At 34.4% G+C, this 26,926-nt stretch overlaps 1 protein-coding gene across 2 annotated transcripts; it reads right to left on the minus strand.

Moving 5' to 3' along the window:
* Positions 1-120: 120 nt before the first annotated feature.
* Positions 121-26,600, minus strand: LOC132544265 (caskin-1-like). Of its 2 annotated transcripts, XM_060207837.1 has the most exons (21): positions 26,505-26,600; positions 23,689-23,857; positions 23,328-23,394; positions 21,949-22,024; positions 19,497-19,592; positions 18,598-18,673; positions 15,879-16,062; positions 15,166-15,232; positions 13,125-13,191; positions 12,679-12,759; positions 12,233-12,331; positions 11,715-11,817; positions 11,237-11,290; positions 9,081-9,148; positions 8,310-8,494; positions 7,692-7,748; positions 4,665-4,722; positions 3,763-3,891; positions 3,329-3,430; positions 3,012-3,089; positions 121-2,654 (listed from the first exon to the last, which is right to left on the minus strand). In XM_060207837.1, the coding sequence occupies exons 1-21, from the start codon at positions 26,562-26,564 to the stop codon at positions 2,557-2,559; spliced, it is 1,974 nt and encodes a 657-aa protein (XP_060063820.1). In that variant the 5' UTR covers positions 26,565-26,600; the 3' UTR covers positions 121-2,556. The 2 variants fall into 2 exon arrangements, with proteins under 2 accessions (XP_060063820.1, XP_060063821.1); XM_060207838.1 differs by lacking the exon at positions 3,329-3,430.
* Between the last annotated feature and the right edge of the window lie 326 nt (positions 26,601-26,926).

Here is a 26,926-nt window from a genome sequence, read left to right on the forward strand (position 1 = left end):
ACATGCTTGACTTTCCAGTGTCCGATTTGCCATACCATCTCACAAAGTGGGGTACGGTGTTAGCTTTAAGCATTATAAAACACTACATTAACACAAACATATCTTCGTTATCACGTTTATTACTGCAATAACTCTGCATTGTCATTGGTCACCTGTACACATTCCTGATATTAGCAAGACAACAGGCCCAGGAGTTTTCACGATCACCCGAGTCCTGACAGAGATATTTTTGTAGTGACTAGGTATCATACGACATTCCAATGTTGAAGTCTGGTACGGATTCTTTGGACCCTTCCATTAGGCCACAGTGGTGGGTCAGGGGAGCACATATACGCCTAATTGTCATTTTATGTTCATAATTTGAAACAAGTGGCGTTTCTTTATACTTAAACAAAAAGAGAGATAGAGGGCTGTAAAATTCGCAGTTATAGTACACCATATGGCACAAGAACAACCCTATAACAGTAATGTTCATTGATATCAATATGCGCCTTGAAGTGATTTTTGTTTTGTTTTTTGTTTTGTTTTTTGTTGTTGTTGGTAACTCAGACATATGAATGATTGACGGATACACAACAGACGGCGGATAAAAAGCGAGTAACATACAATGCTAACAGAATTCAAAAGACAATAGTAACATGGGATTTCAAAAGATAAAGTTTATGGAATTTTCTGTTTATGAAAGTCATGATTAGACCAATTTAATTGTTCTGGTGCTTCACGTGGTATTCATATCGATGTTTACGGCAGGTAACGAGCATATATATACGTTATATACATTTACATTAAGTATATCAAACATACAGTGGATTCATGTAATTACAACCAAAATCAATATAAATATCGTCCTGTATAATAAAATTTTCAATAGAAGAATAATTGACAAGGAGTAACAGTGATTCTGGTATATAATAATTACATTAAAACGATGGCTCAAACATTTATAACTTTTCACCTCGCAGTAGATATGCTAATAAAACATCCTGTGCATTGTACAAGTGATGAAGCGATCGAATGCGGCCCTTTTAGTGTAGGACAGGAACAAAAATTCTTAGTTCACCAAGTCTTTATGTAACTAATCTGGGAGTGATTAATGATTTTGCCATTCCAAAATTCGGCCAATGTGTTTACTTTAACACATTTTTTTTGTAGGGGGAGGGAGGTTTGGGAGAGGACTGTAGAATTCGCAATTACAGTTATGGTACACCATATGTCGCAAGAACAACTCTATAACAGTAATGTTCATTGTTGGTGATATGCGCCATGAAAAAGATTTTAAAAGCGGTTGATGAGACGAAATTGTTGCTGCTCAAGTGTTTGTAACGAAAATGAAGTAATAGCAGTTTTTGGATATTTTTTATTTTGCCTTTCCAACGAATCACCTTGAAAACTTTCAAGGCTGGAGAAAAGTGCTGAAGTTTTGAACTTAATGGCCTAGATTAATGATAATCGCCATAATCATGCTTGGGCAACGGGACTTCAAGCTAGTTAAAATATCGACTCTTTGAACAATATCTTCGGTTCGCCATCAACAGAAGAACAGGTGAATAATAAAGGCCCACAGAGCCCATTATATTTTGTTAATCTTGACAAAATACTGTCTATTCGGACTTGAGATAGTAATTAGAAGGTTAAGTTGTGGCTGTATAATCAGTCAGTGAAGATATCTGAAAAAGACATCTTAAGCACGTGTGTAGTGTTCAGAATATATATATTGCATGAAATCATAATGCTTTGAAAACGCTACAGGATTTTGAAACGTGTTGTATATATGCACAAGTAATCATAGTCTGTTATTTTACATGGTAATGCCTCTAGTTCTCTCTACGTCAATTTAAAAGAGTTTACATGTAACGGTAATCCGGAAATTTCGTGTTTATTACTTCATCGCATTATTGGAATTTTACAAGCGGAGTGACGTAACTTACAAAACCAAAACGTTTTGTAAACATTAATTACCAGCGGAATATTGATATATTTAAGGAAGGTGACGATAACTCTATTGATGAACCATGTCTATGTATTGATTGACTTTTTCACATTATAAAACTGACTTTGTTAAATTATCACATCACAATAGTTGTCACTGGATTGCTAGGCAATGACCGGGCGTGAAGATTAACATGCGACTACGACAATTTCCTGTTTCCGGTATTTGATGAGAAATGTTAAGACCGCACCGCGTGTCATCAATAACTGCAAACTCCTGTAACTCTACAGCTTAGTTAATAAAAACAGGCACTGTTATATGTAGGTCACCTCTTAACCGTTTAACAGCTGAAGAGAAATACTACATCTTTTGTTGTGTATACATATTTACACTAGTATACTGATGCGCTGTAGACTAAATAAAATACGTCAGTTTCTCAGTTCAACCCGAAATATCTTAATATTTTCACATTTGTACAGTTTGTAGTTGAAATATGATATTAATTGTCAATAGCGACAGTTTCCACGCTCATGAGTTAGCTATGTAGCTGTAATGCTGGAAGCCGTCTTAAACGGAAACGCGTCCTTTAATGTAAGCTAAACTATCATTGTTCGTGGAGTGTTTCATCAGCTTGGCAGGTCAAGGGAACTCGCAAGATCACTTAACATCGTCTCCAGACTTTCAAACGCATCTTTATTTTCCTTTGACAGATTGGATGGAGGTTCTGAAAAATAAACAGATAAAAGCGGTTTAAATAAGTTCAATAACTCTACAATTTACTAGTGAATATTAATTTATTTGATAATTACATATAATAACTACAATAATTCTCATTGTGTATGACAGATACAAAAGCAGGATGTGGAGTTTGTAATTCGCCGAATGATATGCAGCGCTGCATATCACAATATACTTTAAGCCGCATTTTCGTATAACTATTATACCGATAAGAAAAACACGTCCTCTGATTTTATTATCACGTAACCCGGTCATTCTTTAATTTCTTGCTCATATGAAATTTATAATATTTGCATTGTTGCGTTAGTTAAAATATTAAAGGTAAAATAAATATCAAACTCACTAATTTCTATATTTGTTGGTGCACTTAACATTATATCTGGGTTGGATTTGGAATGCACAAGTATCCTGTAGATTCCATCTAGAAATATAAGGTAATGTTAGCTAGATTAAAAATTTATAAATCACATCTATATTGTTTGATAATTTCGTTTGGCTGAGAACAGGTGAATATATTAATAAAGATGTTAGCCTACATTTCCCAAGATTTCGATTCAGTATGAAAACATTTGCTGAGTATCTCATTTTCTCGCTGTTTAATTAATAAGAATATAGCAAAATTATACTGCATATTTCTGTCTTCCATCGTTATTCACTCACGTTTACTCATTTTAATTCCAGTAAATGTTGCAGTTGGAGCTGACTGCATGCTAGTGGCTTCAAGACAGATTGTCAGATTCCCTTGTAAAACATCACAACCATCTTGGAAAGAAGATAGACACAAATCTAGTACCATTATAAGGCAAAATACCTGTAGCCCCTAGTTACAAATTAATTGATATTACACTTGTAATTTCGTATCGCAGAGGAAAGGTAATATATAATCTCATTTTCATCAGATGTCTACTAAGTGTATTTTTTTCCATTATTACTTGGAGACTATGATATAAACCCTTAATGTGGACAGTAGTCGGTCTTGAAATATCAACACTTGATTCACATACGAAGAAAGATAAGCGAGGTGATTACTAGTTATATTCGTGTTCAGTTTATTTATTCCACAAGCTTTCTGTCTCCTATACATGTACTATTACCTTTAACAGACATCGTCATTTCATCAGAACACCCAATGTCTCCTACAACAACCATATCCGGTATACACTTCCCAACTGGCCAGGAATATGGAGGCGGCTGCTTCCATTTTGGATTAGTAAGTTTGAATTCTTCGAAAGAATAAATAAAAAGATATGATCAACCAATAAAACAAGTACTGGTAAATTATTATTTTATTTCATGTATTGTTTGTTTTATTTAAATAAGATTTACCAATTGTTGGATGTTTTAGATTTTTTGACGTGTAACTCGGCTTATGCTGTTGCTCTAGACAGTCTTGAATACTAAAAGTGTTATCAGTATTACTATAGTACTGTTCCCAACAGTAGACATTTCGCCGTTAAAGACAAGCTATTAGCGATTTTTTTTATTTTGTATGATTTGGCATGTTTTTTTAAACGTACAATTTGACCTTTTCTTTTGTAGAAACTGTCAAGCATGTAACATTTGTCTAATAGAGAAATGTTTAATCTCTGTCTTCTAGAAGTTTTCGTAGTGCTAACTTCAAATTTTCAACAAAGGTTTGACAATGGAAACATCTTCAGCACTAAAAGATTTAACGCAACGCCAAAGCATTAGGACGTAATGTTTGTTTTGATGTCAAAACACGTTTGAAACATTACGGAGCATTACTACATCGAGCGAGAATGAGTAACTCATTTAAACAACAGTTCATACACCTAAAACGAAAGACAACAAACAGGAAAAATGTAAATCACAAACACAAGTGAAACATTTTAACAATATAGACAATACCTTCTAAGAATATCTACGATACAGGAAAGGGAAATAATTACAACATAAAGTATGTAGTAAATGGCAGTCTTATTAACACAGTGTTCTAACACTCCAAATCTGAACACAGAGACTACAGGAAACTTACCTGATTTCCGTAACTTCTTCAGTTCTGTTGACAAAGTCGACACATCTTCGTCAGTACACTGTCGGTAACACACACACACAAAAAACCCCATAACGTCAAGTTAACTAATTCTACTCATCATCTACTAGTATACTGATATACTGCAATACATATAATTTGTTTCTCAATCGCATCATCATTGTTTTGATTGTTTTCTACTCTCGTTAAGATAATAAGGATACACTAATGCTTTTTTTTGTAATAGCTTTATATAAACATTTACGTATCTAACATTATCTTTGAAAATTAAAGATAATAACATCACAATACTTTCGTTTTAACCTCTTCTCATTTAGATAAAATCAAAAAAAAAAAAACTTTTACTCGTTTGAACATGTATACATTTGTACTTTTAATTCTCATGCTGCGGCTGTGATAAATTATTTTTTCACTAATTTGGATTAATTTCATTTGTAGATGATAATAGACACACAAATACAAGGAATTAGGCCTATTCATTTGCTTGCAAACTGTCGATGTTTTACAGTTGCAATATGCAAGGTAGTTAAAACACTGCTGGATCGAAATTCCATTCAAGAATAGATGAAAGCAAGAATAATCTAACACGAACGAAAAAATAAAATACCAACATGTCAATACATTTATAATCCAAAATTGGGATTCAATAAAACTAGGGTGAAATATGAACAAAAGAAAGGTTTACGAGGAGACCCCTGAAAAAGTAAGTAATGTACACGCTCTTAAATAAGGTATAAAACAAAGGAACAAACTGGCAAACTAACCAGCATCAAACAGGTCCAGCTTCATATCGCACAAAGAAGAAGAATTTTGAATATCAGTTGAAACAAGTGTTTGCCACAACTATTGTATAGTACTTTGCTGACGTAGTTTCTCTTTCCTACGAATAATCAAGTAAGCAGTAAGTTCGGTCATAGAAGGTTGAAATAGATTTGAAAAATAACTAATTATTGCTTGCAACCCCCCCCCCCCCCCCCCCCCCCCCCCCCCATAAATAAGCAGAAATCCATGACTATTGTAAGGATAATAAAAGTAATTATTTGGGGGGCGTTGTGAGTGCGAGAGTTGAGGTAAATGCTCTTTAATAATTAACATATTATCATTTTTTAAACATATTTCTTTAATTACTTCAATCAATACATTATCTTGGTTTCTCAGTGTTTTGTTGTCCAGCAAGCAAAATCTATTGCTATATGTCGATATGTCGACGTCTATATACGTCGATATGTTGTCTAAAGTAAGAGAAAGGTAAATCATACGTTGTGTCTAATGTAAGATTTCTTTGTCTGAAGTGAAAGAAAACTAATCACCACAATCAAGTGTGATAGCATGGCTTCTCAATCTCCTTCTATGTAGGGTTGGTCTTCAGATGTCCGATAGGATAGGACAATGCTGAACCATTTGTTGAATATCTAATACCAGAGAGAGTGAGAGAGTGATATATAAGACTAGTGTCAGATAGTCCTAGAGGAAGAATATAGCGAAGGTCGTGCAGTACAAAAGAGTGCAATTCATAACTCTTCCCACATTGTCTTCCAGAACAACCAAGCGGAAGGATATGGGTCTCTAATACTTCTTTCTGTTTATATTGTGTTGTAGTTTTTGCAATTCATTATTTGGTGTTTTACCTAACCCCAATGTCTGGTTCAAGGACTAAGCTGTAAATCTTTGTGAAGTAGTCATTTAACCATTAGCTTCATATTCAACACCAGAGATTGATATTACCTAACATCTGAAATATTTGAAAAAAAAATAACATAAAGAGAGGAAACCATTAAAACATATAAACTTATAATATCTGACTTAGAGATGAAATTGCTCTTAAATTGATATTTCATGTGAAAAACATGATAAATGTTCCTTCCATTGCGTTTATGCCACCAGAATTGACCGTCATCTAGTTAAAAGCTTATGATTATCCTCGGGGACCTATGGTCCACACGCTACAATGTTATGGCAAACATCTGGGACTGCACGTCCAACAGGGCCAATCTCGTGTAATGAGAATCCATCAGTTACAGAGTGTGGCGTATCTCGGGGACTGAATGTCCACCAGCTAGAAAGTCACTGTCAACCTCAGGGACTGATAGTCTATCGACTACAAGGTCGCTGTCAATCTCAGGGACTGATAGTCTATCGGCTACAAGGTCACTGTCTATCTCAGGGACTGATAGTCTATTGGCTACAGGGTCACTGTCAACCTCAGGGACTGATAATCTATCGACTAGAAGGCTGCAGTCACCCGTGGGAACCTAAATTTCACTTGTTAAGGTTAACCTTGGAGAGTGATATTTCATCAGCTTAAAAAGTCACACTTCAGCACGCTTAGTACATCAAAGATTGTACAAAAGACACACAAGGTAAAAGTACCTTTTGAAAAGTTTAGAACTAAATACAGCAGAGCCAAACAATGAATTTAGCTTCATCACATAGCTAATTCGTCCTACTAAGACTTCTGAGTGATGCTAAAGACCCTAGATCTAGACGGGCAGATGCACAAGCCCAAAAATATTCATCAATTCCATAATTTTCATATATCTGATGATATAATACATTACTTCTTCGAAATAGAAGATAATATGAAATTCACATCGAATCATTGGTATCTTTATTGCTTGATTTACGACATGGCGGTAAAACGTGCATTCACGCCTTCTTTGGCTTGGCTGCTTACACCCAATCCCAAGAGAAGCATTTGTTCTCTCTAGAAATGCCCGAACCATTAAAGAAACAAAACACGAACAAAAGTTTTCATTGAAATGCCCGAATTCATTTTAGAAAACAGAAAGCTTGACAATGAACATATATATTGTCGTGGTTGTGTTCTTAGGCAAAGAACATTACCTCAATTGAGATAAAATGCAGCGGGCCTCCACAAGTTTTCCATTTACTTAGCTTTCAACTACTGCAAGGATACCTTGCTTAAATAGCATTACTTAATCATGAGACGGTAACACCAACTGACACAAAAACCAGCGTTTAAAACAAAAATATGATATAGTTACTGACCACTTCCTGTAGATCTGTATCGTCTTGAAGCAGAAACTTCCGGTATGTATTACAACCCTGTTAAAAAGTAATTTTTTAATGATGTAGAAGTTTGAAAACTGACATTTGGTAATATCAAATAGAATGCATATAAAGATTGTACAAGTGTACAAGTACAAGTGAAGTAAATAGTATCCTTTAATACAAACGTAGAGTTAGATACAGCAGAGTCAATAATAGAATAGCTCGAAGGCATTGAGAAATGTACAGTGTAACATACTATATACTAGTGCTGCCCGCTGAGAAATTGATTTACACGAAATTGTCTAAATTGTATATATGAACATCTCCCCCTCCCCGTGTAATTATGTGTTTTTATATGTGTTGTCTTGTCAATATGTATTTTGTCAAACGTAATGCGGAAAGGGCTCAACATAAGTTGCAAAACTGATGCCCAATCCCATTGTACTTGTTACAATAAAATATGTTTAAATCAAATCGGCACGTGCATTGCAGCATATATTTAATTTGATATAAAACTGAAAAGAAAAGGCAGAGTCAGATTGATATATGGTGCCTAGTGTGAGTTCCCCACAGCATTGATATTTTAATCAAAATATGTATTGAGCGACTTTTTACCTTGCAAATGAACTGGTCGACGTACTTCGAGAACCCCAGTTTACTTAAGGTATCTGTCACCCTGTCATCAGATCCATTCAGTGCAACTCCCTGGAAGCACGTGTAACTGCCACCATAATTACTGAGGACTTGTAGTCGCCAGTATCGGGAACTGGCTTCAAAATCTTTAAACGACTGCGCTACAGCTGGGAATACGACAGATAAGATAGATAAAAGATTTAATTAATTGGCATAACATGGCAAAGAAATTGAATACCATTCTTAATTATTCTAACAAACTTAACAAGATAGAAGGCGATTTATATGGGACTCCCTGTACAATCGGTGGGTTACTCCAAAGAAATATAATTTTTCTAACACAGGGTAAAAAATCAATTTGCAAAAGATCATTAAATGACTGTTTTGTACGCTTAAAGTGCAAAAACAAATATATCGAAGGTTTTGCAGTACATGTAGGTCATAACTCTTCACGTTGTCCTCAACATCAATCAAACAATAAGACATGTGATTACTACTTTCTGTTAATGTTGTCTTGTAGTTATTGTTATTCATTTATTGACGATTAACAAACGCTTACTGACAGGTTCAAGTAATATTGCAACATCCAGTGCAAAATAAATACTCAAAATATATCAATCTGACCTATCTCAACAAAACTATAGCTGTGAAATAATAAAGATTTTTTTTTTCTAATTCTTACTAAACACTGGTTATTTCTAACCAGCATTTGAGGAACCGGGGTCCGGCTGTTATTATATAATGTATGCCTACCATCCTCTTTAGGATTGGTGCTTCCCGTCCTTTTACATATAAATGAGCCCGTCGTTGTCCAGGGACCTCTGAAATAATAAACAAGAGTATCAGTGAAACTGATGTATGCACCCTGAAAACAACTCACTAGACACAACATTTTGACAAAGGCCTATAATTGAGAATTTTACATACAACATATTCTCTTAACATGACAAATGTATACACCAAGTTTCTTTTTCTTAATCTTAATGCAAGCAAAACTATGCTCTTGTAATGAAATTTTAAAAAGGGCAACAACTCTGTACTGAGGGGTCATTGGCCAAGAATCCTCAGATGCAACTTGCTTTTATATGACTGATGTATAAATCGCGTTTCAATGTCAAGGCAAAATAATGTTCCAGACACAAAATTTTAAGGGTAACAACTCTAGTCGGAGTCGATGGCCCTGAGCATATTATCTTAGTATGATCAATCTATGCACACTAGCATTCATGATCCTTTCTTAGCTTTCGGCAAAGTTATGCTCCGGACAAGAAACTTTCAACAAAGGACAAAAACTCTGTTATTGAGGAGGTATGGACCCTAGCATAATAAAATGCACATTATCTTCGTTGATCAATATTTACACCATATTTCATTATCCTTCCTTAATTGCAAGCAAAGCTATGCTTATGTTGGTGATAATTTAGTACATCGCACATCCCCTTTGTATGACCAATGAACACAAGTTTCATTATCCATTTTCAACTATGGTCAAAGTTATGCTCGGGACACGGACGGACGGACATGACAGCGACTATATGTTCCCCCAAAAATTTAGAATATGTTTCTAACAAAGGGCAATAACTAAAGACAGCGACTATATGTCCCCCGAAAATTTCCTAGAAGCATAAAAATGGGAAAACATCTATAGAGGACACAATCTCACAGATTGGTAAAGCATTCTTTACACAACTGAATATGGATGCAACTATATTTTGCACCGTAACAGCAACCATCTTACACACTTACCAGATACTGACTTTTATGTTGTAAGGTTACTGCACACTAATCAGATAACAACTGCATTATAATTCGTCTATTAACCGAGTAAAGTCTGTAATGCTGACCCTGAATTAGTCTACTTCACGCTAACCTTGTCAAGTCTGTAATGCTAACCCTGAATTAGTCTACTTCACGCTAACCTTGTCAAGTCTGTAACGGTAAACCTGAATTAGTTTACTTTACACTAACAAAGTTACGTCTGCAGTGATACCCTCTCTATAATCCTCTTTAATAAACTACCTGTTCATTCATGTACAATACAATACTAGATACCCTACTTCACACTAACCTTGTAAGGTCTGTAATACTAACCCCTGTACATTTTTCTTATTATAATGTAGATACCCTACTTCAAAGTAACCATGTAAGGTCTGTAATACTAACCCCTGAAGATTTTTCTATAGTATTATGCTAGATAACCTACTTCACACTAACCTTGTAAGGTCTGTAATACTGACCCCTGTAGAGGTATCTTTAGTATAATGAAGATTCCCTACTTCACACTAACCCTGTAAGGTCTGTAATACTGACCCCTGTAATTTGTCTATAGTATTATGCTAGATACCCTACTTCACACTAACCTTGTAAGGTCTGTAATACTAACCCCTGTACATTTTCTATAGTATAATGAAGATTCCCTTCTTCACACTAACCCTGTAAGGTCTGTAATACTAACCCTTGTACATTTTTCTATAGTATAATGAAGATTCCCTACTTCACACTAACCCTGTAAGGTCTGTAATATTGACCTGACCCCTGTACATTTTCTATAGTATAATGAAGATTCCCTACTTCACACTAACCCTGTAAGGTCTGTAATACTGACCCCTGTAATTTTTCTATAATGTTATGCTAGATACCCTACTTCACACTAACCCTGTAACGTCTGTAATACTGACCCCTGTAATTTTTCTATAATGTTATGCTAGATACCCTACTTCACACTAACCCTGTAAGGTCTGTAATACTAACCCCTGTAGATTTTTTTCTATAATGTTATGCTAGATTCCCTACTTCACACTAACCCTGTAACGTCTGTAATACTGACCCCTGTAGATTTTTTTCTATAATGTTATGATAGATTCCCTACTTCACACTAACCCTCCACATTCTTCTATCAGGTTACTTACTTTAGGTGTATCCCTCTTTGGATTTCAAAACATTTCACCATCTCTGGACTATCCCTGAAAATATATTTGTCGGGAAAATTTGTTCAATTACATGTTTCGACAATTTTATCCTTTTAAGGATTTCATTGAATTGAACACTCTCTGACAATCCTAAGTCATCGAAATGATGCCAAAAACTATAAGTTACTAAGTGTGCACTAACCCCAAAAATTAATAAATGTAACATCTAAGAACAGTGGAGTCAAATTTGTAATTAGAGATTACGCATACTTAATGGTAGGTAATCCCTTTAGAGACATGGCTTCTTAATTGGATGTTGATAAAAGAAATCGTTTTGTGGTGATGATTAAGTGGTGGTCCCTTAAGAGAAATGATTGTTTAATTAACAAAAAAAGTCTCAAAATGAGATTCGACCTTCAGGGATTAATTTATTATAAACTGCAGGTGAATTCATGACTCGCTTCTCGTAGTGACGTACCATCCATATATGGTAATGCCCGTAAGTGTATGACTCTGGTGCAAGTCCAGCACGGTCCATGCATAATGTGTATCCTGCATTATCCAGAATGTTCTCATATTACCTGTATAATGTCGATATTGTTTGATTGAATATCTAGTCACCACACGTTTGTGATAGGATTGATTACCTGAGAGGTACAAGACATAGTTAAGTATCTATATATAGATTAAATAAGTTATTATAAGTAATCATTTAACATTGTTATATCATTATATTGAAAATGTTTTGATCAATAAATTACAAGCAAAGTCTAAATCCATTACATCTACTTGGTCCCAAAAGTGTCTCCAGGGATACGTGGGAATAATTGATATAATGTAGTATTGATAGTTCTTATGGCGGCTCTTTTTCATTGAAGTATATCGATTCACTATAGTTACTATACTTTGGTTCTGATATTTTGCAATACAAATCATCGTCTGTCCTTAAATTACGATATGAAATCTTTATATATAATGTCCTGTGTGTTTGTATACCGTCAAACAAGTTAGTGTTTGGATTGTTTGGCGTACTGCTGTTGCAGTATTCGGGGGTGTTTCTGGTCCAGGAAGGGTCAGTTGGTAATTGAGGATAACCTAAAATGTAAATATCGTGTGCAACGATAAACCAATTAATAAAAATGTTCAAACAACATGCATAAAACTTCAATATCATGTACAATGGTGTATAAACATTCGAGATGTTCAAACACCTAAATATTACACACCAACCTAGTTATTTATCATCATATAATATAAGTATTGCTTTTTTTACTTTTTTCATTAACGTGTTATCGATTAGAAGTTTCAGTGCCTGGGTAAAATCAATCAACCTCCAAGTAAACTATTGTAGATAACGGAAATTAATCATCAGTGAAATTAATTGCTTAAAAAAAGACAAAAGGCCAATTTCCTATGAATATACGACTTTAAACTGATCATACATTTTCCGGGAGTTGCGAAAAATTGTTCATTGTCCTTTTCTGTGAATCTTGGTGTAGCAGTAGCGCCCTTGACTCTGCTTTCTGAAACATCACAAAACGTACGAAGATTACGACGTATACTTGCAAATGGTACGGTGTGACCCATGATATTAAATGTGCAGATGTTATCTGTTTTGAACGATGACCGTAAGATTTCCCATGGGATTTACACCATGATAGAGATATACTGAATAGCTTTTATCAAACACAACGTACTCTAGCAACTGAATCATACTGCACAAGGCTAATTAGTAAGATTAATCAATAACAGTATCAAGATGATATTGTACCCAGTTTTATCCAGGATGGAGATAGAAATAATCCTGTCTAATACTTATGACAAAACCTAAGGAAAGCCAGGTAATTGGTATAGTCATCAGGTTGTCAGTAATGTTTGGAAGCCTTACCTTCAAATAATTTCAGGAGTTCTTCACTTTTTACTTTTGGTAGACCTTCTGCTAATGTTTTTGGAGACTGTAAATAGATACGGTTTTGTATGAATATTGTTAATTAACTTTAACACAAAAACCTTATATCATCACCTTGTTATTACTATGATTCATTGATTCATTTGAATACAGTAAACATACATTTGTTATCGTTAATATACTTAAGCGGATTTTTCCCGCACAGATTAATGCGCTAAAACCTAATTTTGTTAATTGCAGTTTCTGTATTGCGTTTATCAATGATTAAGATAATATTTATTCGATTAAATCTTAGTTAATGAAAGCATACAATTACATGTTTTTTGAAAGTACTTTTTCAAGTGTTTATTAGTTTATTAGGAGAAACTCAATTGTATCGAGCAAAATATGTATCCTCACCAAAATGGAGGACATGTATGTTATCACAAAGGGGGATGTGTGGTGGGGGATAACAACATATCAATACAACCATAAACAATCCTATTCAAAACTAAAATTCAATACAATTAGGGCAAAATATGAACAAAACAAAAATTTACAAGGAGACTCATGAAAAGTACAAGAGAATAAGACCGTATGCTCCAAAATTATAATCGTCTTCTGGTTCATCGACGACGGTATACAGCAACGGAACAAACAGGCAAACTAACCAACGTAGAGTATTACTCAATGAAATCTCTATGACAACCGTAAAAATGAAAAAAAAAAAAAAAAAACAGATTATTTATTTTCAGTTTTAAGGACATATGATCTTCATAAGGATTATCCTATTCCGTATATTTGTCATAATTGAGACTTTTATCGTAAAATGACAAATCAGTAAAATGCAACTTAAGACTCTAATGTTTTATGTAATGTTTACATGTAGAAATAATTCTGTATTTAATTTCATTTTTACAGGATATTAAGTCACATATAGCTTATGAAATTACACTAAATAGTATAAAGTAACGGCTCTATTGGACTTCCCAATATAACTCATTTGTCAAGAGACAGAAATACAAAGAGGACCGCTATGATACATAAGAATTCTGAACCAGGATAATAGAACATTTCAGGTTGGACGAGTACAATCTTATTGTCTGAACTAAAAAATAATTAGTTGCGAATGACGTATATATATTATTAACTGTTTTTAAGATAAAACCTTTATTTTCAAATTACGATACGTTATCGTAGAATGATCGCACAGGTTAAGTTACGAATGTACTAGTTCACTAGTACAGATATGACAATTAATATAAATATTGTAAATAGTATAATTCAGAGAGAGTATTCAGACGCCTTAGACAGGTACAAATGTAGGAATGGATATGATTTTTTTCCATAAATTATTAAGGCACACACTAAGACAACACAGATATGATCAGGGACGTACTGTAGTGAGATGTATCAAAAGATTACCAAGAACATATTGCTGTCTGATCTAATGTTTTTCACTTTGGGAACGCCCGTACACATACTCTCCCACAATCACAGGTTTTTTCTCATAATGAAATAATGTGAAGAACATCGTGCCTTGTAAGAAAGCTTTCCCAGAACCTCATTATTCCAACATCATACATAGTAGATACTTGGTTGTAATATGTATATTCTCTTACAAGAATCCTCGTTAATTATCTTTCCTCATCCACTACAGTTCCCATTACCGAGATCCCTCATGCCCTGGTATCCCTCTCTCTTTCCCCATCCACTACATTTCTCATCATCGAGGTCCCTCAAGCCCAGGTATCCCTCTCTCTTTCCCCATCCACTACATTTCTCATCACCGAGGTCCCTCAAGCCCAGTATCCCTCTCTCTTTCCTCATCCATTACAGTTCCCATTACCGAGGTCCCTCATGCCCTGGTATCACTCTCTATTTTCTCATCATTTCTATGTTCATTCCATGAAATCCCTATCTCTGAATTTTTTTGTTGGAAGATTTTATTTTATCTTTGATATTTCCAACCAATTATATTCGCTGTATTTTTTTTATTGATCTTAAGTTAAACAGGTTAATATACTCCTTATTATCTTGCCTCATTTTTCATGTTCCTCACTGCCGGATTGGCCCCGTAATTCAGGAGGATCCGGGCAACTTCAGTTCTGCGGACGAAACATCAAAATACATACCTTAAACATCACATCGATAATAATTCCATACAAGCTTAAGTACAACGCCCGGTGTGTGATTCCTAAGAAGTATAATGCTCAGTCTGTATTCAAATAATGACCTTTTACAAAAATGTAGTAAGAAACATACCAAACATATCTGACGCGTAGCAAAAGTTGCTTTATTTGTACATAGGGAAATTGTTTGAAAGGAAAATAAGACGGTGTTTTTAAGGAAATGAGATTTCAGGACTGATGAAAAAACATATCCTTCTTTTTGACCAATACTCGTAATAAATCTAGAACAACATAAGTAGCACATATCACAGGATATGTATAATAATCTTCAGTATCACATTTTTTACAAACTCATTTGTAAAGAAAAAGTTAAAGGACAATATGAACTAGAAGAATATTAAATCGAGCAAAAGGAACAATATTTAAGATCAAAAATCAAAATAACAAAATGAATTATATCATATCATGTTTCTTTGGTCAGATACTGTACGCGAAAAATAAAAAATAAACATACCGCTGTTGTAACATTTTTTTATTATACGGGATGTGTATGGCATTAAAAAATTACTGTGGAAGTAAATTCTAAAACAATTATGATCTAAACTGAGTAATAACACCCTACCTACAGAACCTAGTGGCTTCATGTAAAGGTCCAGTCTCTTTAAGATCGCTGATGCCGTTTGGGCTGACACCGTAATCTAACAGGAGCTGAACAATCTCTGTGTAACCACGGATAGCGGACTCTATGATGGCTGTCGTGTTGTACTTCAGGGACGAGTCATGGTCAAGCATGATCGACATTATATCTGTGGGATAAACAAAATGGCAAATATTGTCAAAAATGTGAAACAATTCTACTTCAGAGACAGGTCATGGTAAAGCATGATCGACATTACATCTGTTGGATAAACAAAATGGCAAATATTGTCAAAAATGTGAAACAATTCTACTTCAGAGACAGGTCATGGTAAAGCATGATCGACATTACATCTGTTGGATAAACAAAATGGCAAATATTGTCAAAAATGTGAAACAATTCTACTTCAGAGACAGGTCATGGTAAAGCGTGATCGACATTACATCTGTTGGATAAACAAAATGGCAAATATTGTCAAAAATGTGAAACAATTCTACTTCAGATACAGGTCATGGTAAAGCATGATCGACATTACATCTGTTGGATAAACAAAATGGCAAATATTGTCAAAAATGTGAAACAATTCTACTTCAGAGACAGGTCATGGTAAAGCGTGATCGATATTACATCTGTTGGATAAACAAAATGGCAAATATTGTCAAAAATGTGAAACAATTCTACTTCAGAGACAGGTCATGGTCAAGCATGATTGACATTATATCTGTAGGCGAAACAAAATGGCAAATATTGTCAAAAATGTGAAACAATTCTACTTCAGATACAGGTCATGGTAAAGCATGATCGACATTACATCTGTTGGATAAACAAAATGGCAAATATTGTCAAAAATGTGAAACAATTCTACTTCAGATACAGGTCATGGTAAAGCATGATCGACATTACATCTGTTGGATAAACAAAATGGCAAATATTGTCAAAAATGTGAAACAATTCTACTTCAGAGACAGGTCATGGTAAAGCATGATCGACATTACATCTGTTGGATAAACAAAATGGCAAATATTGTCAAAAATGTGAAACAATTCTACTTCAGAGACAGGTCATGGTCAAGCATGATTGACATTATATCTGTAGGCGAAACAAAATGGCAAATATTGTCAAAAATGTGAAACAATTCTACTTCAGATACAGGTCATGGTAAAGCATGATCGACATTACATCTGTTGGATAAACAAAATGGCAAATATTGTCAAAAATGTGAAACAATTCTACTTCAGATACAGGTCATGGTAAAGCGTGATCGATATTACATCTGTTGGATAAACAAAATGGCAAATATTGTCAAAAATGTGAAACAATTCTACTTCAGAGACAGGTCATGGTCAAGCATGATTGACATTATATCTGTAGGCGAAACAAAATGGCAAATATTGTCAAAAATGTGAAACAATTCTACTTCAGAGACAGGTCATGGTCAAGCATGATCGACATTACATCTGTTGGATAAACAAAATGGCAAATATTGTCAAAAATGTGAAACAATTCTACTTCAGATACAGGTCATGGTAAAGCATGGTAAAACATCAAAAATGTGAAACAATTCTACTTCAGATACAGGTCATGGTAAAGCATGATCGACATTACATCTGTTGGATAAACAAAATGGCAAATATTGTCAAAAATGTGAAACAATTCTACTTCAGAGACAGGTCATGGTAAAGCATGATCGACATTACATCTGTTGGATAAACAAAATGGCAAATATTGTCAAAAATGTGAAACAATTCTACTTCAGAGACAGGTCATGGTCAAGCATGATTGACATTATATCTGTAGGCGAAACAAAATGGCAAATATTGTCAAAAATGTGAAACAATTCTACTTCAGATACAGGTCATGGTAAAGCATGATCGACATTACATCTGTTGGATAAACAAAATGGCAAATATTGTCAAAAATGTGAAACAATTCTACTTCAGATACAGGTCATGGTAAAGCAATGACATTACATCTGTTGGATAAACAAAATGGCAAATATTGTCAAAAATGTGAAACAATTCTACTTCAGAGACAGGTCATGGTAAAGCATGATCGACATTACATCTGTTGGATAAACAAAATGGCAAATATTGTCAAAAATGTGAAACAATTCTACTTCAGAGACAGGTCATGGTCAAGCATGATTGACATTATATCTGTAGGCGAAACAAAATGGCAAATATTGTCAAAAATGTGAAACAATTCTACTTCAGATACAGGTCATGGTAAAGCATGATCGACATTACATCTGTTGGATAAACAAAATGGCAAATATTGTCAAAAATGTGAAACAATTCTACTTCAGATACAGGTCATGGTAAAGCATGATCGACATTACATCTGTTGGATAAACAAAATGGCAAATATTGTCAAAAATGTGAAACAATTCTACTTCAGAGACAGGTCATGGTAAAGCATGATCGACATTACATCTGTTGGATAAACAAAATGGCAAATATTGTCAAAAATGTGAAACAATTCTACTTCAGAGACAGGTCATGGTCAAGCATGATTGACATTATATCTGTAGGCGAAACAAAATGGCACAACTTGGAGTTTTGGAGTGAAAAGAATTTCTAGACTGATGATTTATAACTCTATTCTAAAGAAAAAGTTGATATGTATATATATATATATATACAAGTAATATGCGGACAATGCATATATATATTATCTATAGCCTTTAACATATTGTCTACTTCACCTTTCTTGTTGTACATCGCAGCTACATCAAGCGGTGTTGCGTGGGCCTTATTTCTGGTGTAAAGTGTTGATGATACCTGTAACAAAAACGTCCTTTCGGAGACTTTTTGCTTCATATTTTTGATATATAGTTGGTCACGTTCACCATGACATATGTTCTAACTCAAAATATGAGACACTTGATAATTACCAGTATCGAATGGTTTTTATGGGGCTCATTTTTTTCGTGACTCTTCATTTCATGGCTTATTATAGCTTGATAAATCTATGTATACTTATCGGGGACATATTTACTCATGGACGACGAGTACATTTCCCACAAAAATTGATGTTTTTACAGTATTAAAAATGTTTCTAAAAATATCAACATTATCCGATTGAGGGAAACACAAGCTTATTTGTTATCAATATCTCTTATATCTCCTTCTTTATACTTTGTGATCCCCATGATAATCCGGGACTAATATAGATTGCTGAAATTATATACCGTACGGCTCGTAGAGTCAACGAAACGTAAACTTATTATGTACAGTAAAGTCTATAGACCGAGGTAAGAGAGGCTGTCGTTGAGGAAATTATATTGTTTTTGTTCCGTTACCCAGAACACCCATAACATGTTTCCTATCCTTACCAATGAATAATTACAGGAAGGTATATCCACTCTACCGTTGGAAATATCAGATATAGAAATTGATATCGAATTCTTTACTAGGACGGATCATATCCAAAAGTAGACTGGTGAATGATTTCCGTCTGTTGACCTTTCCTTATTCAAGGATAATTGCAAGAAAATAACGCTTGCGCTTGATTCGGATCACGGTATAAAATCAAAACAGCTAATACTTAATATAAAATTGGTAGTTGATCGCATTATTGTATTTGAAACAAGATATATTTTACCTTGAGTAATTTCAGCATGACTTTAATTCGGTGTTCGTAGTCACATTGTGAAATTATATGAATGGACGTATTTCCATCACTGTTCTGAATATCCACCTACAAGCAAATACATTCAATGATTGTACAATTGACATACATGTGAAAAGCACATTTTAATACAACTTTAGAGTTAGATATAGTGGAACTAGAAGTGAAGATTTCCCAAAAGACAAACAAGTGAATAGCACATATACATACAAATTCAGAGTTAGATACAATAGAGCCAAGCAATTAATTAAACTGCACCATATTTCGTCCTTCTAGGACTCCTTAGTGAAGTTACGGGTATCGATTTTAAAGAATAGTAAGCGACTGGGAAAAACCCAAAGTAATCGAAAGAATAGTAAAAATCTAGACGGGGAGGTGCAGAAACCCTATGAATACTTAAATATATCAATTTATATATAAGATAGTTTTAAAACAACGTCACGAACACATGTTTATTCTATCTGAATTTATATTTAACAATGGGTTCTGTGCATTAAATATACATGCGTATATATTATACTCTGCCAGTATATGTGACCGTGTACCCTATCGTTGTCTCTCTCTGGTTACTATTCCAGTCAAGATGAAACTTTGAGATGTGCGTGATCACTACATTTAAATAGATCACTAAGTGACTTGGGTAATTTATCATTTACTAATGTTTTGTATGCAATGGCTATTTGATAAGGTCTTGAGGTATGGTGTGACTTCTTTCTTTATCATTTCATGTTCACTGATCGTCTGTTAAAAATCATGTGTGATTGTGATCTTAGTACACTCTGGTGTTCATCCGGACAGTGTTGGATAATGTATTGACTTACGTAAGAAAATTGACATGTGATGGTTTGGTGATGTGATATTATGGTGTAAATAAGGCTCATAAGGTATCTTACAAACAACGTTTCTACTACAGAATCCTACACATTGTGCTGATATTTAGGTTTCCACATTTTATAGTTATCTAATTTTGGTAAATTAACTGGGATTCATGTAAAATATTTGCAAAGAATTCTCTGAAAAAAGTAGAACAGAATACTCTAGGATTATATGTTTTAGTAAACGTGTCAAATTCTGCTGCTGTTGACAAACGGTAGCAATGAGATTCAAACCAAAACACAAAATTCCGCTATGATATATGTTGTTATGTATATAAACATTGCATGCTAATCATTGTTCTGTCACAATGTGTTGCTTGTAGGGTTAAAGATAATCAGAATTGTAAGTCATTACACAGTTTGAGTTTGAACATGACGTACGTTAGCATTGTTGTATGATGGTATACCTGAGTATTGTTGTATGTACACATGACATACCTCAGTACTGTTATATTAGGACATTACATACCTCAATACTGTTATATTAGGACATTACATACTTCAGCATTGTTATATTAGGACAATACATACCTCAGTATTGTTATATCAGGACATCACATACCTCAGTACTGTTATATTAGGACATCACATACCTCAGCACTGTTATATTAGGACATCACATACCTCAGCACTGTTATATTAGGACATTACATACCTCAGCACTGTAATATTAGTACATTACATACCTCAGCACTGTTATATCAGGACATTACATACCTCAGCACTGTTATATTAGGACATTACATACCTCAGCACTGTTATATTAGGACACTACATACCTCAATACTGTTATATTAGTACATTACATACCTCAGCACTGTTATATTAGGACATTACATACCTCAGTACTGTTATATTAGAACATTACATACCTCAGTACTGTTATATTAGTACATTACATACCTCAGCACTGTTATATCAGGACATTACATACCTCAGCACTGTTATATTAGGACATCACATACCTCAGCACTGTTATATTAGTACATTACATACCTCAGCACTGTTATATTAGAACATTACATACCTCAGTACTGTTATATTAGGACATTACATACCTCAGTACTGTTATATTAGTACATTACATACCTCAGCACTGTTATATCAGTACATTACATACCTCAATACTGTTATATTAGGACATTACATACCTCAGCACTGTTATATTAGTACATTACATACCTCAGCACTGTTATATCAGGACATTACATACCTCAGCACTGTTATATTAGGACATTACATACCTCAGCACTGTTATATTAGGACATTACATACCTCAGCACTGTTATATTAGAACATTACATACCTCAGTACTGTTATATTAGGACATTACATACCTCAGTACTGTTATATTAGTACATTACATACCTCAGCACTGTTATATCAGGACATTACATACCTCAATACTGTTATATTAGTACATTACATACCTCAGCACTGTTATATCAGGACATTACATACCTTAATACTGTTATATTAGGACATTACATACATCCACTGTTATATTAGGACATTACATACATCCACTGTTATATTAGGACATTACATACCTTAGCATTATGTTGTAGCAGTAAGTCAACCATGTCGATTTTTCCTGCGAACACAGCTAAATGAAGCGGTGTATTTCTGAAACGAAATCAAAGACTTTCTTCAGAATGTGTGTGGACTACAAGACCTTATCAGTCGAATGTTTAATAAAAACACTTTATGCTAGTGCTGTGTTATCAATATCACCATAAATGCCATTGATAATTTTCTTATTTGATCAAATTTCTAGACATGTCTTCCTTATGCCGCAAACATTGCATATTCAATGAGAATTTGTCGAACATAAAGAAAGGACAATATAGGTACTATAGGAATATGGCTAACACTGAAAAGTTCGGAGTCGGAATCTTGTCAGAAAACACTGAAAACATCACAGGAAGAATGAAAAATGTCATAAGGTAGCAAAGGAATGTTGGAAAAACAAAGACACATCAACTTGTTCCACGCCATTATATCAAACAACATTCCGCAGGAAAATGTCAAACAACAAGAAATTATTAGGACATGCCGCGGGAATATGTTAAACAACAAGAAATTATTTAAACATTTCGCGGGAATATGTTAAACAACAAGAAATCATAAGTACATTTCGCGGGAATATGTCAAGCAGAAAGGAAACCTCAAAAAGTTCTGTGAGAAGATATGAAACAAGGACTAACATTTACAGGCAAACGAAAAAAAAAATCAAAGGTACCAAGAATATTATTTGTGTAAGTAAACATGCAAAACTTCAAGGGGTATTGCAATCATTAAAGACACCACTTCGTCAACATGGAAACATTACCGACAGTGGAGAATAATAGATTCTTATATGAGTCTGCTTCCGTGTGCTCACCAGTCACTCTCTTACACGAATATTGAAATACATGTATTTCTGCCCACGGAACGGACCCATGTTTGTTTATTTTTCTCGTGTATTTAAGATACAGTATCATATTGTAAGTTGGTGTGATACATATTCGTCGTGCCTCGACAATGTCCTGGGAAATGTGTATCGACATTGATGACGTCATCAATTTACGACATGGTTAAGCTACAATAAATGATGATTCTACACTTTTGTGAGAAGCGTCATAGCAGGTACTCGCTGTCACGGGATTAACATTTCGAGCTTGCTTTAATTGCAGAGATAAGAGGATCCGATTGATATTGCTATTAACTTTAACGTTTTGTTTTCAGGTATATGTCATCATGAACCTTTTGATGGTAAGGTCACAATCAATGATATCGGCACGGATTTACTGTACATTTGAGACCAATTACCTGTATAAATGAAACAACATGTTAACGGAAGGAAGACAAAGGTTTGGTAATTATCTGGGATAGGAAGAAGATGAGGAAGACAGACAGAAATGACGTTATTTTCTCGGTATATCCTTACCCTTTGTTGTCTGGGAAATCAACGTCTGCTGAATGGAAGAGCAATGTCTCTGCTATATCCTTATTACCTAAAACAAATCATTGACGTAGTATCAGTACTTCACACCTACGTTTTAAATCATATTTTAACAATCAAAGGAACCACTCATTTAATGATCATGATGTCAGTCTAACATCACATCAATAATTCGTTTACACAATCCACGAGCAAATCCCTTTACTCTTCGTCGACCAATTTCCCACGTATTCATATATACTTTTTATTATTTTAAATAGCATGATTAGTTTTTATAATATTTTTCATTTAAACATTTAATATGTTTTGATAAAGTACTATCTGTCCGTGGTGTACGTCATCCTACCGTGTTCAACAGCCAATAAGAGTGGGGTATATCCGGAGGACCCTGTTGACTCACGGCAGTTGATGTTAATGTGGTCAAGCTTTACACGAATACGACCTCCAGGAATACGTGTTGATGAGGGCTTTGGCGTTTTTTTTACTTGATAACCCCTTTCAGGTAACAACAGCTTCTAAATAAAGTAGGAAATACGTGTATAAAACATCAGTATAATAACGATATAAGATAAAAAACATTAGATAAAACTAAATCGTAATTCAAACCCAAAATCAATAATTTACACGGAAATCCCCGAAAAATACCCAAGGAGAATAAAAGCTTGTGTTCTGAAGAATGAACTTCAGTGTCATTGACGACACCCACCATTTGATCACGACATTCTTTAGGCTTGACTCAATCTCTACAATTGAATGATAGTAGCTCCTTGTCGTATCGGGGAATGTGAATGTTTAAGACTGAACTATCATTAGTTTCGATCACGACTCGTGATCGGCAGGAATTTGAATCTGAAATCAATGATATATCATACTGTAATAAAACTACAATACAGGATAAGGCAAAGTCTAGCTTCCATAAAGTTACGTTGATGTTAGATATGTCTCGGATCGCCGTGATCAATTTCAGTCCGTCCTTGTAGATATTGAAATCGTATCATACTTCCTCATTAACTCATTAAGGAATAAAAAACGAAATGTATGCATGGATAAGCATGAATGAAGACAGTCGAACTCATGCTGGCCATACTGATAAAAACAGATCAGCGTTGAAGAAAATCGATCACACCGTAATTGATTTTTCCTTATTAGGTAATATTGAACGAAAGCGTGATATGTCCGGGATCTCCTACCTTTCGGTTTACTTTTGACACTTTATTACTGCTAGCTTAAACATTGTTCAAATAGCGTCTGTTTTTGCGAGATAACAAATTCTAATCATGTTCCGCTTACAGGTGAAAAGTTACAGAAAAAAAGAGTATCGCAATGCTTAACACCGATATATTACAAACCATAATATTTTGATGTCTTTCTTGATCCGGTTTTTCCTGTGACTTATCAAATTGAAAGTTACAGTGTTGGACAACTTAATCCCAGATTCAGATCTAGTGTTCAAAGATTGACCTCTTTCTTTGTACAGAGGTAAGATATCTGGTTACTGTTCTTATTCGTGAAATTAATGTTATAACCACAACACTCCATAAAGGGTCACAGCAACATCGATATTTACAATCTACAAAAATTTACCTGTATCGAGACTCGACTCAATAGAACCTGTCTGTATTGTTGTTTACGTAACTGTGTCGTCACGACGGCGAACGTGGTATGTTTAAATACAAAACGTTTATTCTGATAATCAGTCCTGTTTTTAAATTCATATGACACACCAACACATCTGAATATTTCAAAATTAAGAAAGACAATTGATGTATATTTTAAGTCACTAAATTGTACTGTTAACACGCAGATTGACATTGCATTGTTAATTTACTTTAAATCATTGTCCTTCCAACTGTCATTTTCCCGTTTTATTAGTGTACATGTCTTTCCCACTGTCGTTTTCCCGTTTTGTCAGTATACATGTCTTTCCCACTGTCGTTTTCCCGTTTTGTTGGTGTACATGTCTTTCCCACTGTCGTTTTCCCGTTTTGTCAGTGTACATGTCTTTCCCACTGTCGTTTTCCCGTTTTGTCAGTGTACATGTCTTTCCCACTGTCGTTTTCCCGTTTTGTCAGTGTACATGTCTTTCCCATTGTCGTTTTCCCGTTTTGTATCATCACATTCCATTGCCGACTTTCCTAGAATATTTCCTCTTTAGGGAACCTGTTAACAGCACTTGTTGTTTTTCCTATTTCTGTTATTCAGAATCAACTTTCCGATTGAATTCTATCCTCCAATCGTATCAAAACATTCCATTTGTAAGCTATCAATAGTGATTAAGGGACATATGCTTTTTAATACTTGTGTTTTAGAAGTTGTTATTTGTGTATGTAATCCACAATGTATTGCGACTGGCAATCATAATTAATAACGTAGGTCAATGTGACAGCAGGTGAAGATCCTATGTGTGTGGTTCGAAGATTATAACCTCCATGCTCTGGATGGCATACTATCCGGCCTCCCTTATCTTGTTCAGTAAGAAAACCACCAGCTACTATGAAAAGACTATGGATGCTCACAAAACAAGGATATATTTATTCGATTTATACAGAAAGAATGTCTGGTATTTATTATCTAAACTTGATATGAATTTCCGTTTGTTGTTGTAGGAAACATTTTAGGCATAAAATGATTAGAATATGCGAGGTATTTCAAGTACGAAACTCTGACTAGAAATGAAGAAAAACACACCACAAAATTAGAGAAAAATGATACCTTCTTACTATTTCTTTCGGGAAGAAGGAAGTATCCATATGTAAAAGATAATATTTGTACATACGTCACGGTACCTGAGACCATCGTCTCGCTCAAGTAAATCTAAGTGGATGTTACTTGCACAAGTGTTAAAATTCCTACGACATGTAGGACAGTGATAACGAGAATGCCAGAGGTGTTGTATTACCACGCTGTATATATATACATTAGTAATCTATACAATAAATCTTATACAAAGGAGAAAAACACCGGTTAAAAATTGACAAGTTTATATCTGTCGTACAATTTAACACATACGATTTACACATATACACTATATTTACCTCGATAGTCTAAACAGTCACGACACAAACACACAGAAGATAGGCTTATGGTGTACCAGGGTGGGAGTGCTGGCAGCGTCCCGTCTTCCCTATCACGGATACACTACGTCATAAAATACACATTTACCTGTAGTTTTTGATGGTCATTGTTCTTAACAGCATTCAGTAAGTCGGCTTCCTTGCCCATTATCTCCTGATTACGGAATACTTCTCTTTATCACAGACATTGAGGAATAATCACAACAGGAAGTGAATTAATACTATTGTTGTCCTATTCGTACGGTTCAGAGTTCAAAGTTCATATGAGGTAACCTTTATGTACATATAGATTCGCTTTACAGCGCTCTTAAGTGGAATGTTATAAACATACGTTCATTGAATTGTTTCATTAATAAATACGGCCTTGACGATATAGCTAAGAATTTTAATGTACTTATTTTTCCAAATGAATTCCCGATAATTATCTGGATATTACATTTGTATGATAAATTATCTATACTGGAAATTTAATATATTTGTGTGCAATATTTATATATACTTCTGCCGCAA

The sequence above is a fragment of the Ylistrum balloti genome, unplaced genomic scaffold, assembly GCF_031769215.1.
Source record: "Ylistrum balloti isolate Yb309-2 unplaced genomic scaffold, AGI_CSIRO_Ybal_v1 Utg369788, whole genome shotgun sequence".
Taxonomy (NCBI): domain Eukaryota; kingdom Metazoa; phylum Mollusca; class Bivalvia; order Pectinida; family Pectinidae; genus Ylistrum; species Ylistrum balloti.